Raw genomic sequence first — 13345 nt, forward strand, 5'->3', positions numbered from 1 at the left:
AAATGTGAAGAGAACAGTAGACCTGGAAATCTACCAAGGCATCTAAACTCTGGAGGAGCAGGAGAAATCTACAGATCGGGTAGACAAAAAAGCATATGTGCAACACCTGGTTGTGTCTGCATGGAGGTAAATGCGGAGCAACACAAGACGAAAACCTGCTAAGAGGCTGCAAAAAGCTTCAGACTGCCTTTCAGCAGAAAAAACTCAGCATAAGATAATACGTTTTTAGAACAAAATGTAGTTTTAAAAACATGCTAACTTGGAGTGCTGAACCTGACATAAAATTCTGATCAAATACATTAGTTTGTGGTTGATACATGATAAAATGTGTAAAAGTTCAAAGGGGGTGAATACTTTTACAGGAGACTGTGAGGGTGAATATAAAAATACTTAAACTGTTTGACAAATGCTTGAGAAGAGAATATGAAAATAATGTGAATAAAAATAACATGAAAGCTCTGATTTGAGTTTGACAATATTGGTGGATGAATAAAAAAGAGGGATTCTTATTTGAGGTGAGCGATGTGAGCTACTATACACTACTCTGTATTCAGTAACATACAAAATATAGGGGGAAAATGGACAAGCACATACCTGGTCTCGGGTTTGATCGCATACTGTGTGCAACACACAGTTTGATTTGCCATGGCGTTGTTGTTATTTAACTGTTTTAAAGGGATTGCTGCTACAGAAACCACGAGAGGTGGGCTGGGCTTACCATGCTTCCAACATTATTATGGAGCAGCAAATGCAAGGGCCCTGGTTTACTGCCTGGAGGGCTACAGTCAAGAGAACCCCCTCCCTGGGTTGCAATTGAAAAGAGTAGTGTAAAAAAACGCTCTCTGCTAGCAATTCTTTTTTCAGCACATATATCTCAATTGAATAGTGGAATAAATAACTTAATTGTTTTAAACAGTTTAAAAATATGGAAACAAATTAAGGGATACTGTAAGCTACCAGAGACCTCGATCCACTCCCCAATTTATCACAATCACCCATTGCCCCCATCATTGTCAGATGCATCTTTTAATAGTTGGAGGTTAAAGGGCATAATCACATTGTAGAATCTGTATATTAACAAATAAATTTGCTTCATTTACAACATTAAAAGGTTGCTTCTCTCTTCTGGATGCTCATTTTTTTTTTAGATATTCACAAATTCCAAATTATGTCTGACTTCATATTTAAAATTTTGAATCACATCCTAACGAAAATAAGATTTGTAACCTGCTGCTTGGCCCCCCAGAATCTAAAAAATTGATTTCAAGCTTTGTTGATATTTTTACTGAACAAAGTAATCCTGCCCCTCACACTTTGAGAGGTGTATGGGAGGAGGAGATTTGGGAAGAAGGCATAGGTAGGATTTGATTATGCTCTATTAATGTAAAACATCAGTTAATTCATTTCAAAGTATTTCACAGACTCCAATTATTCAAAGACTAAACTGCATAAAATATTTGCCTCCATCTCTTCAAAGTGTGATAGATGTGAATCAGCAGATGGTTCCCTGTCTCACCTGTTTTGGACATGCCCTAAGCTTTTACATTATTGGTGTAGCATTTTCAGTGTGTATTGGTTCCTGATCCTTATATTGCACTTTTTGGATATTCTTTTTTACTCAGGACTCGTAGTATCTCCACACAAAAGACTGTAATGCAATGGAATGATGGTTGCCAAGAAAATTGTTTTAAAATTGTGGAAAACGGATGAAGTGCCTCAATTCAAGTGTGGCTGGTGGAACTGACTGAGATACTGCATTTGGAGAAACTGTGCTACGATACTTTCGGCTGTGCCGACACGTTTTGTGGTATCTGGCAGCCATTTCTGGACCATCATACGTGATATAGGATTGACCAAAATGTACAGCAGGATTCCTAGCATGTCACCTATGTCTTTATTGAATGACAATGAATCAAGGACATAAGTGTACAGTGTGTCAAACAGTGTGACCAATCACTTGGATGTTAATGTTTTAATTTTAAGTTTATCAGGGTTTCTTTTTTTTTGCTTTGTATTTTCCCCCTTTGTCTTGTTCTGTTTTGAGTGCATGTTCCCTGTGGAGTATATTATATTAAAAATGAATAAAAAAAGATCTAAAAATAAATAAATAAATAAAGGGATTGCTGCATCTAACTGTTTAAAACGTATTGGTAGTTTGTAACTCTGTCAGCTGGATGGGACCCTGGGATGAGTTTGTGGGCAGAATGTGACCCAGTTGGTTACGGTAAATGTGGAGGACTGACGAACACATTCATTAGGTTCCATCAGTTTTGGCCTGAATGTCTCCAAATCATTTTATAAATATTAGCAGTTTTTTTCTAAAAGTCTGAAGTACACTAAGGAAAACAAGCATCAACTGTTTACTTTGTGGATGACATATGTGTGACTAATCTTCAACCAGTAAACAATGGATAGAAAGAATTGGAAAAATGTTCCCCTTTTTCAAGCCAAAATAGTGTTTAAAGCTAAAACTAAAAACTAGTTGGTCCTTTCAATAGTCAAATAGCAGTGTTTGTAAGAATGAATAATGCACATGTTTACTACAGAGTCTGATAATCCAAAGAATCTCACAATATACAAATTTTACAGCTTTTCCTGCAACAATATTAAAAAAACAAAGCAAACTCTTCCAAGAAACTTATTTTGATAACACATTTGTTTTTTAGCAATAATCTGTGGCTGCCAAAGGACATACATTTAAACAGTGTGGTTCCCTGTAATTAAAGGACTTAGGTCTTCTCTAATGTAAAGCAGTTTGTGCAACATGAAACTTGCCAGTGGGTATAAACTACAGGTGTGGCATTTATTGTAAAAGCTGGAAAGCGAAACTTAAGGAGGTAAGGAAAAAGGATCGTCAAGCTTCTCAGTTCCACCTCTGCATGCAGCTGTTAACACCCACCTTCCATAAAAACATTCTTTATGCCCACGCTAACTTCCTGAAACTCTTACATACAACTATGCATTCCTGTTCTCGCAGATCTTGGGTCAGCCTATTTACCTCAATTAGTCTCTCAAACATGTGAGCCAGCGGCAGGAAGGAGATGAGGCAGTCGTCTTGGTTTGGAAAAATTACTTTCTGCAGGACAAACAGGAAAGAAGCAGTTATATTATCTGTACATAATATTGCCAAAACGTATCAAGTAAAAAAAGGAGCTATTTATAAAAAGATGATTCATCCCTTTATAACAAACGCATTTTGACTCACTGGATTGGACTGGTATCAAAGCAAAGGGGAAAGATAATAACTCACATCTGTGACTTTAAGAAATCCTGCGAAATCCGCAACTACGTTTCCATGGGTGAGCATAACTCCTTTGGGGTTTCCTGAGAAAGATGAGTCATGGAAAAAAAGACATGCCAGAGGAGAAAAATGTAATTCAGTGGAGTTGCATTCACATTTCATGCCAAAAAACACTTTACAGTGAACTGAATTAATTATCTATGACTGACATCTGAGTGTGTAATAGACAATGGTTTAGAGACAAAGCACATCCCAGCCATACAGGAGTTAAAGAGAATTTTACAAACATTTCAGGTGCGGGAACTTAATACTGACTTTGTTTCTCAGTGTGTTTCTGGGTTGTGCACAAAGGCAGCATTTTTTTTAGGTGATACTTCAAGTTGTAAAACAATACAATAAAACTGAATAGATTTAACTGAGCATTAGTTGTTGAAGTAAGAAAAAGGATTTATAAATAAGATGGATACTGTACAAAACATGGTACACAATTAATGTAATCAACTATGCCAAGTTATTGAAAAAGAGTGAATATAAAATACATAATATATTAAAGCCACAGATTCTTATGTAAAATCAATCTAACTGGCTTTGGATATAGCTTGCCACCTGTAGAACAACACGTCATGGCCAGTTTTTCCAATTTGTTTTGCAGCTCTGTTGTTAATCGTTACTCAACCAATGATCTCTGTCACTTTTCCCTCTTCATTCACATGCCTTTATTCCGATTCCTTCTTTAAAGGCATTTACTTGCATTCTGTCTGGCTGCACTGAAAGGTTGTAACTGTAAGGCAGAACACTCCATGGATGTCAGGAGTGTTTGCCAACAATGAAACACGTGGAAGCAGTTATCAAGAGGGTCCAAGCAAAGTAGAATGGCCAGAGTTTGTTTGATGATAAATATTTCCATGAATAAATATAAATGCATCTCTATTTACTAAGTGAAAACACGGAATATGTTTTAATCGAAACCATTTCACCGTAGCTCTGGCTGTCTGTTTAGCATTTTTGTCCTGTTGGAAGTTGAACCACTGACCCTGTATCAAGTCCTTTGCAGGATCAAACTGGCTAGCTTTAAGGGTTGCTCTATATTTAGTGCCGTCTGTCATTCAAATCAAATCCAAATAACTTCCTTGTCCCTGTGAAGGAGAGCATTGCCTCAGAACGACTATGTTTCATGGCGGGGATGGTATCCTTAGCGTGGTGTGCAGTTTTGGGTCTCGACCATATTTTGCGTTCTGCATGTAGCCTAAAAAGTTACATTTCGATGGGATTCAGCCAGAGCACTTTCTTCCATGTGTTTGCTGTGTATCTTACATGACCTGTGGGAAATGCCATGGACCTTTATACTGCTTCTCAGATCAATCTTAGTCTGTAAATTCAGATGGTCAGTCAAGTCTGGTGGATAGTTCGCAGCTGTGCTCATTGAGATGTACAAAGCTTGGGATATTGGTAAATAACCTAACCCTAGTCTAAACATCTCTACAACTTCCTTCCTGGACAGTCTGATTTGTTTCTTGGTGTTTGTTATTTTATTTAGGTGTGTGAGATTAAAGAAGCCTGAAAACAATGCATGTCAGGCTTTTTAAATTTTTTATGTGAAAACCGTGTATTATATTCCTTTTATTTCACTACTTTGTGTTGGTCTGTTACATACGACCCTATTCAAGTACACTCAAGTTTGTTTTGGCACTGTAGGGAAACTGAGACCAGTGGACCTGGGTCAGCAGAAGAAATATCAGAAAAATCTGTATAAGTTTAAAATTCCCAGTGACATACTAAATGTGTTCATGCCATTTTCTTTGACCCTTTAAAAACTTCCTTGCTCGTGATTTCTTTAATATCACAGCCCACACCGTCTGACACACATTTGAGAAAGCAGTAACTTTGAAATAAATGGTTCCCCTTTCCTAAAGCTGTGCTCTGCAGCTGTAAGTGTTCATGTCATCTTGCAAAGAAGAGAGCCGGTGTTGCAACATAGACCGGAAGCTTCGTGAGGAACGCTGGATGATGTCTGGAAAACAAAACCTAAGCTGGGGCAACTGCAGGTTTCCTTCGTTTCCAGTAGGTGGCAATGTTTAAAACAAGTTTGCATGGTTAATGTCTGTTGTAAACAGACACCAGTGGGTCCTCAAATGACCTCTTTGTTTGTTTGAGCGACTGGCGCTGCTGTGGGCTGAGACGTCCCTAAAAATGGAGCAGCGCTTTATCTCTGACATGAGCTTCCCGCCCTCTGACATGATACAACATGCAGGAAGATAATTCCAGAGTCAACGTTGTATTGAAAAAGGGAGGGAAAATTATGCTGTTACTATTATATCATTCTGCTGCTTTGAACAAGCTGGATTTACAGTAAATGCATGATTTACATTTACCCTGTAAAGAAGGGAATTCTCTTCCCTACTGGTCTTTGCTAAGAGCTTATTTCTCTTTGAATCATTGTATTATTTTGTCATTATTTTGGAGTTCTGTTACTGGGACTGCTGACAAGTAAATGCACAAAAAATGGCAACATTTGAGTCATTCGTCCAGCTTCTCAAGCCTTGTAAGGGGAACAGGAAACCCCCACACAAGATGCTAGATATGAACAATGCAAACTACATCTAACGGACACTACATAAATGTTTCATGAACTGCATGTGATCAAGCAAGTGCTTATCTGTTCAGCTGTTTATTCATGTGTGCTACCTGTTATTCAGCAAGGTGGGTGACATGGACTTTTCAATATGTGATAAAGCGTCAACATGTTGAAAGCAGCGCAGCTGGTTTGTGTCTCAGGCAACTTCCTCCTCTGTCTCCCACGTGACATAAGCAATAAGCGCCCCCAGTTTACATATAATACTTGGTTTTTAATTGGAAATTCTAATATTTCTGTACATTTTGTAACATTGCAACCTCAAACTTCGGTGTATTTTATTAGGATTTTACTTGATAGACTAACGCAAAGTAGGGCCATATTGTGAAGCGGAAGCTAACGTCTTGCATCAAAGTACATCTTGTGTCCTAGAATGCCCCAGTCAAAGTCCAAATCTAAATCCCCCTGAGAATCTGGGTCGAGGCTTGAAAATTCATATTCACAGACCTTTTCCTTTCAATCTGATTGTGTTTGAGCTATTTTGTAAACAAATGAACAAATAATTCAGTAAGGAAAAGTGCAAAGCTGCTAGATGCATCCCTCAAAAACATACAGCTGTAATTGTAGCAGAAGGTGGTTCTACAAACTATTGAATCAGGGTGGCTGAATGTAAATGCACACCACACTTTTTAGATAGATTTGTAGCTGTAAAAAGGTTAAAAACAATTCTTTTCTTTCCACTTTACAATTGTGCACTATTTTATGTTGGTGTAGCCCCTAAAATCCTGATAACAAAATGTGTTGACATCAAGGGGTCACCATAATCATTTTCCTCTCCATCTGGTGTGTTTGGATATTGAAGTTAATATACTACTTAGTTAAACAAAACCATTCCAAAGCAAAGCAATATCAGTGGTCTGGACTCAATTGGTGTCAATAAGGCATTTCTAATAAAAGTAAGCCAAGTCCTATTTTTCTGAGGACAAAAAGTTGTCAACATTTTTGGGATATCTTTAACTGTTTCTTCAACTTATTTAATCTTTTAAGTGAATGTAATTGCTGTGAGCATGTTGGTCTGCAAAGAAAACTTCAGAGACAGAATACTTTTTGGATGTAAGCGGCACAATTGTAGCATACCCTCAGTAGTTTTTAAAGACTTTTGTGAGGTCTAATGCAATATTTCAAACCACTGTAGATCTGTATGGCCACACATTTGGCATTTTTATTTTATAGAAATGAATAGGGGTGCCAAAACATATGGTTAACTTTGATATCCCCCCATTGAATAAATGTACTAAACAGAAATTTGGATTTTTCTCAAATTTTCAGTGGGAGCCTGTGCTATTAAAATTTTTTTTTTTTCCAGAGCATTTTCAAATATATTCACCAGGGATGACAATGCATTTAGCGGCAATGTACCTTTTTACTTACAGTACAGACCAAAAGTTTGGACACACCTTCTCATTCAAAGAGTTTTCTTTATTTTCATGACTATGAATATTGTAGCTTCACACTGAAAGCACACTGAAACTGGCTCACATGAGGACCGCCCCAGGAAAGGAAGACCAAGAGTCACCTCTGCTGCGGAGGATAAGTTCATCCGAGTCACCAGCTTCAGAAATCGCAGGTTAACAGCAGCTCAGATTAGAGAACAGGTCAATGCCACACAGAGTTCTAGCAGCAGACACATCTCTAGAACAACTGTTAAGAGGAGACTGTGTGAATCAGGCCTTCATGGTAAAATAGCTGCTAGGAAACCACTGCTGAGGGCAGGCAACAAGCAGAAGAGACTTGTTTGGGCTAAAGAACACAAGGAATGGACATTAGACCAGTGGAAATCTGTGCTTTGGTCTGATGAGTCCAACTTTGAGATCTTTGGTTCCAACCAGTGTCTTTGTGTGGCGCAGAAGAGGTGAACGGATGGACTCTACATGCCTGGTTTCCACCATGAAGCATGGAGGAGGAGGTGTGATGGTGCGGGGGTGCTTTGCTGGAGACACTGTTGGGGATTTGTTAAAATTTGAAGGCATACTGAACCAGCATGGCTACCACAGCATCTTGCAGCGGCATGCTATTCCATCCGGTTTGCGTTTAGTTGGATCATCATTTATTTTTCAACAGGACAATGACCCCAAACACACCTCCAGGCTGTGTAAGGGCTATTTGACCAAGAAGGAGAGTGATGGGGTGCTGCGCCAGATGACCTGGCCTCCACAGTCACCGGACCTGAACCCAATCGAGATGGTTTGGGTACGCTGGACTGCAGAGTGAAGGCAAAAGGGCCAACAAGTGCTAAGCATCTCTGGGATCTCCTTCAAGACTGTTGTAAAACCATTTCAGGTGACTACCTCTTGAAGCTCCTCAACAGAATGCCAAGAGTATGTGGAGCAGTAATCAAAGCAAAAGGTGACTACTTTGAAGAACCTAGAATATAAGACATATTTTCAGTTGTTTCACACTTTTTTGTTCAGTATATAATTCCACATGTGTTAATTCATAGTTTTGATGCCTTCATTGTGAAGCAACAATATTCATAGTCATGAAAATAAAGAAAACTCTTTGAATGAGAAGGTGTGTCCAAACTTTGGGTCTGTACTGTATGTCGTCAATACCCTTTTACTTTAAAATCGCAAAAATGACATATACATACAGAAAATACTTCCAGGATAGCAAACAATTTGCAGCATTTCCTTTGTCCTTCCAAACAAAATAACTACAACATATGCTGTACCAAATATTACCTGTTGTTCCACTTGTGAAACACACAATGGACAGATCATCAGGCGCTGGTGGCTGATGAGACAAAAAAAAAAGCAGCTGTCATTAAAATATGCAGCGTAGACCATTTAAACCTGTATCCTCCTCAGCTGCACCAAAACAATGCTATGTATAAGAAATATTGAGCAGTGCTGATCATTGGCTGTTTCCCATTTTTTGAAAATTATATTAAGTAGTGCATTCAGTCTACTTAATCAAGATTCTTAAAATTAATCACATACATCATATAGCTGCTATTTCATTTCTTTTTGTATCTTTTTAAAACAGGCAGCAAAGGTTGTAGTTGCACCGCTTTAATGCTCAGTGTTAACCTGTCATCTCTCACTGTTAAGCCTGTCATCACAGACTGCTTGTACAGGTGTAACAGCTGTCAAAACATATATATGTAACAACTTTCAGTACATATTATCTAAAAAAGAATATACAGGACAATGCAAAAAAAAAAAAATTATAGGAGAGGCTTAAAACTAGATTAATTTTATTTCTTTTTCACTTTTCAAAGAATCCTTCATGTCCAAGAAAACCAATAATATGTATCTGAATCCTGCTTTCATGGGTTAGGTTTTGCAGCTCTCTTAAAGTTGTTGTACTTACAATAGGTTTTCTGTAGTGCTCTCTGCCCAGAGCCTGTAAGAGTAAAATTAAAAACAGTTACACAAAATTGGGACATTTGACATGTGTAAGGTAACAAAACACAGCTCTGGAGTAAATTCGCACAACAAATTCCTCTGATGGCTATATATCAGTTTTCTAAGTCAGGGAAAAACATTCTAAAGCTCATCTAGAGTTTTTTCTACTTCTTATAGTTGGTAAAAGACAAACATTTGTGGGTAAACTGTTGAAAACCTTGTAAGCCTCTACCTTTGTGTAAACATTTACGAGGTACTTGAACTTATGTCAAAAGGCAGATTGTTACCTAAACGGAGAAATTCTGTTTCAATTGGACTGAGCTCTTAACATCTATTTTAAATGTTTGCTCAGAACAGCAATACAATATAATTGTTGTCAAACATTATGCAAATGTACTGAGAACATCCAGTTTGACCTGTTTGTTGTCTCTGAACCAATGGATTACCGTACATCTTCAGAATAAACTAAGCTGACAAATTCCCATAAATATGCAACCATAGCAACACATCTATTTACTTAGGTCGGTTTTGTAAGCATCAAAGCCCTGCATTCATCAGATTCTGTAATGTAAGGGATGGCTCTGATAAACACCAAAACATAAGCTCATCATGTTTGTGTTTGTTCATGTTTAACAGCATGAAATCTTAACATCTGAGGGTTATGACTGTCCCTCTTGGCATGTTTCTCCTCTTCAAACATTTTTTATTGCAACTAGACTGTAAAAGGTATGATCTAGCTGTAGGCACTATTGCAGGAAGGCATCCAAATGCTTTGTTTACATGCCACACAATGTTCCATGACCCACTTACTGTAAAACATCACGGTATCGGGATGGTTTCTTAAAACTACATATGCTCTGCACTTTGCCTCTAACTTTGCAGGTTTTTAAAATGGCACGGTTTGATACATTTTTAACTGTACCCTTGAAAAAACTGCACTCTTTCAACAGAAGCATCATACTCATTGCTTCATCTGCAAGTCACATGAACATTAGGTCATTCTTACTGATGTGAAACAGCTGAATATAAATAAACTGACTTGGATTAAAGCTGAACTAAATGAAGAGTTTCAATGAAGAACATAAACAAGTGATTTGCCTGAGGTTATCTGAAAATAGTGCTTAATTAAAAAACACGAGGAAACCAGCTATTGCTGCCAGACTACAATATTCTCTGCCATAATAGTGTCTGTTTTGTATAAAACAAAACTTTTTTTTATTCCACTTGGAAAATATATTAAATAAACATTTGTTGCAGTGTGTAAAAACACACCTTACTGAATCAGTAAGCATAAAGACCTTTGCATGACATTTTGGTGAATTATTTTGTTTTGTGGGATAGCTTTTAGGTTGGTTCTGGGTCAGTTAGTCTTTTTGCCAAAAAGCCATTTTGTACCTGAGTAGTTAACCATTGCATAACAGTTTATTTTTCTTAGTACACTCCTCAAAAAAAATAAAGGGAACACTCAAATAACACATCCTAGATCTGAATGAATGAAATATTCTCATTGAATACTTTGTTCTGTACAAAGTTGAATGTGCTGACAACAAAATCACACAAAAATCATCAATGGAAATCAAATTTATTAACCAATGGAAGCCTGGATTTGGAGTCACACACAAAATTAAAGTGGAAAAACACACTAGAGGCTGATCCGACTTTGATGTAATGTCCTTAAAACAAGTCAAAATGAGGCTCAATATTGTGTGTGACCTCCATGTGCCTGTATGACCTCCCTACAACCCCTGGGCATGCTCCTGATGAGACGGCGGATGTTCTCCTGAGGGATCTCCTCCCAGACCTGGACTAAAGCATCCACCAACTCCTGGACAGTCTGTGGTGCAACGTGATGTTGGTGGATGGAGCGAGACATGATGTCCCAGATGTGCTCAATCAGATTCAGGTCTGGGGAACGGGCGGGCCAGTCCATAGCTTCAATGTCTTCATCTTGCAGGAACTGCTGACACACTCCAGCCACATGAGGTCTAGCATTGTCCTGCATTAGGAGGAACCCAGGGCCAACCGCACCAGCATATGGTCTCACAAGGGGTCTGAGGATCTCATCTCGGTACCTAATGGCAGTCAGGCTACCTCTGGCGAGCACATGGAGGACCATGCTGCCCTCCAAAGAAATGACACCCCACACCATTACTAACCCACTGCCAAACCGGTCATGCTGAAGGATGTTGCAGGCAGCAGATCGCTCTCCACGGTGTCTCCAGACTCTGTCAAGTCTGTCACATGTGCTCAGTGTGAACCTGCTTTCATCTGTGAAGAGCACAGGGCGCCAGTGGCGAATTTGCCAATCCTGGTGTTCTCTGGCAAATGCCAAGCATCCTGCACGGTGTTGGGCTGTGAGTACAACCCCCATTTGTGGACGTCGGGCCCTCATACCATCCTCATGGAGTCGGTTTCTTACCGTTTGTGCAGACACATGCACATGTGTGGCCTGCTGGAGGTCATTTTGGAGGGCTCTGGCAGTGCTCCTCCTGTTCCTCCTTGCACAAAGGCGGAGGCAGAGGTGCTGCTGCCGAGTTGTTGCCCTTCTACAGCCTCCTCGTCTCCTGGTGTACTGGTCTGACTCCTGGTAGCGCCTCCAGGCTCTGGACACTACGCTGACAGACACATCAAACCTTCTTGCCACAGCTCGCATTGATGTGCCATCCTGGATGAGCTGCACTACCTGAGCCAGTTGTGTGGGTTGTAGAGTTCGTCTCATGCCTACCACAAGTGTGAAAGCACCACCAACATTCAAAAGTGACTAAAACATCAGCCAGAAAGCATAAGTACTGAGAAGTGGTCTGTGGTCCCCACCTGCAGAACCACTCCTTTATTGAGTGTCTTGCTAATCACCAAAGATTTCCCCCTGTTGTCTATTCCATTTGCACAACATGTGAAGTTGATGGTCAATCAGTGTTGCTTCCTAAGTGGACAGTTTGATTTCATAAAAGTTTGATTTACTTGGACTTATATTGTGTTGTTTAAGTGTTCCCTTTATTTTTTTGAGCGGTGTATTTATAAGGGATAGTTCAGAGTCTTTGAATTGGGATTCTGTTAAAAACTTGTAAGCAGTTAATATCTTACCTGTAGTACAGTAGACAACTCACACACCTTTGAGTCACTGACTTTAAACCATTGTCACATTTCATTGTGTTTTTATTTAAAGAAAAGTACCTGAAAATTTAAACAGGCAGATCATCATTGGTGCATTGGACATTGAATGTCCCATATAAATAATGATCAGTTTCTGAAAATAACCGTCCAATACAAACATGACAATGACTTAAAAGTTCTTTAAGAGGTGCTCCGAAAAACTGCCATGACTTCTGAGAAGGGACTTGTTATGAGATTCTGACCCTATCACAATAGTTGTCGAGCTCCACGACCAGTTTATGTGAATTTATTCTAAATCAAGAAGTGAAAGTTACATTCAGGGACTATGCAAGGATCAGTTAAATTTAAGCCTTTGTAAGATATTTTTAGGATGATTACAACATTTTCAAGACTCCAGCTCTGGTATTTGGCTAGGGTGATCTTACACTGGTGTTACCCACTGTAACTTCAATGTCTTCCTATAGTAAGTTCCTATCTTTATAATGATTATAGATTATGAGTTTTAGCTAACTACCGAAAATCTTGTTTTCAAGCTGAACCTCTTCAGGTACACATTTTACCATCACATATTAGCTGGTGTTGGATAATGAAACAAGGATGTTTTGCATTTAATTATTAAATTTTAAGCCAATGAGTCAATTTCAGAACCACAATTTTTTGACAGGGCTTTTTTGCATCCCTGGATTAGGGGATTTGTAGTCTTGTTACAGCAAAAATAAAAACAACCAAATTCCTAAGCAAGTAAGTATAAACCAAGAAACAAAACAATGCTACCAGCATATTTTTTAAATAAATTAATAAATAAGAAAAAAGTTGAGTGAAGAAGCATGAATGAATGATTATATACATTTTAGATAAAGCTAAATCTACTGTCTGGAAATTTTGAGCATATTTAAGAGTTTTTAGGGCCTAATATTAAGATGATTTAGCTTAGGACTTTTAAGACTTTGCAGAAACTCTGAGGATATTGCTTATAATGTTTTAATGGAACCCTAACCCGAAAATCCAGAA

General features: G+C 38.6%; 1 protein-coding gene across 3 annotated transcripts in view; it reads right to left on the bottom strand.

Moving 5' to 3' along the window:
• The window catches only part of acsl6 (acyl-CoA synthetase long chain family member 6), a 52157-nt gene that overhangs the window by 11698 nt on the left and 27114 nt on the right, over positions 1-13345 (bottom strand). For all 3 annotated transcript variants that reach the window (XM_047379561.1, XM_047379559.1, XM_047379560.1), the window contains exons 8-11: positions 9186-9218; positions 8555-8606; positions 3251-3324; positions 2999-3076 (exon numbers count right to left, since the gene is read on the bottom strand). In XM_047379561.1, the coding sequence (XP_047235517.1) occupies positions 2999-3076; positions 3251-3324; positions 8555-8606; positions 9186-9218 (237 nt within the window). The remainder of the gene's footprint in view (positions 1-2998; positions 3077-3250; positions 3325-8554; positions 8607-9185; positions 9219-13345) is intronic.

This window comes from Girardinichthys multiradiatus, chromosome 11, assembly GCF_021462225.1.
Source record: "Girardinichthys multiradiatus isolate DD_20200921_A chromosome 11, DD_fGirMul_XY1, whole genome shotgun sequence".
Taxonomy (NCBI): Eukaryota; Metazoa; Chordata; class Actinopteri; order Cyprinodontiformes; family Goodeidae; genus Girardinichthys; species Girardinichthys multiradiatus.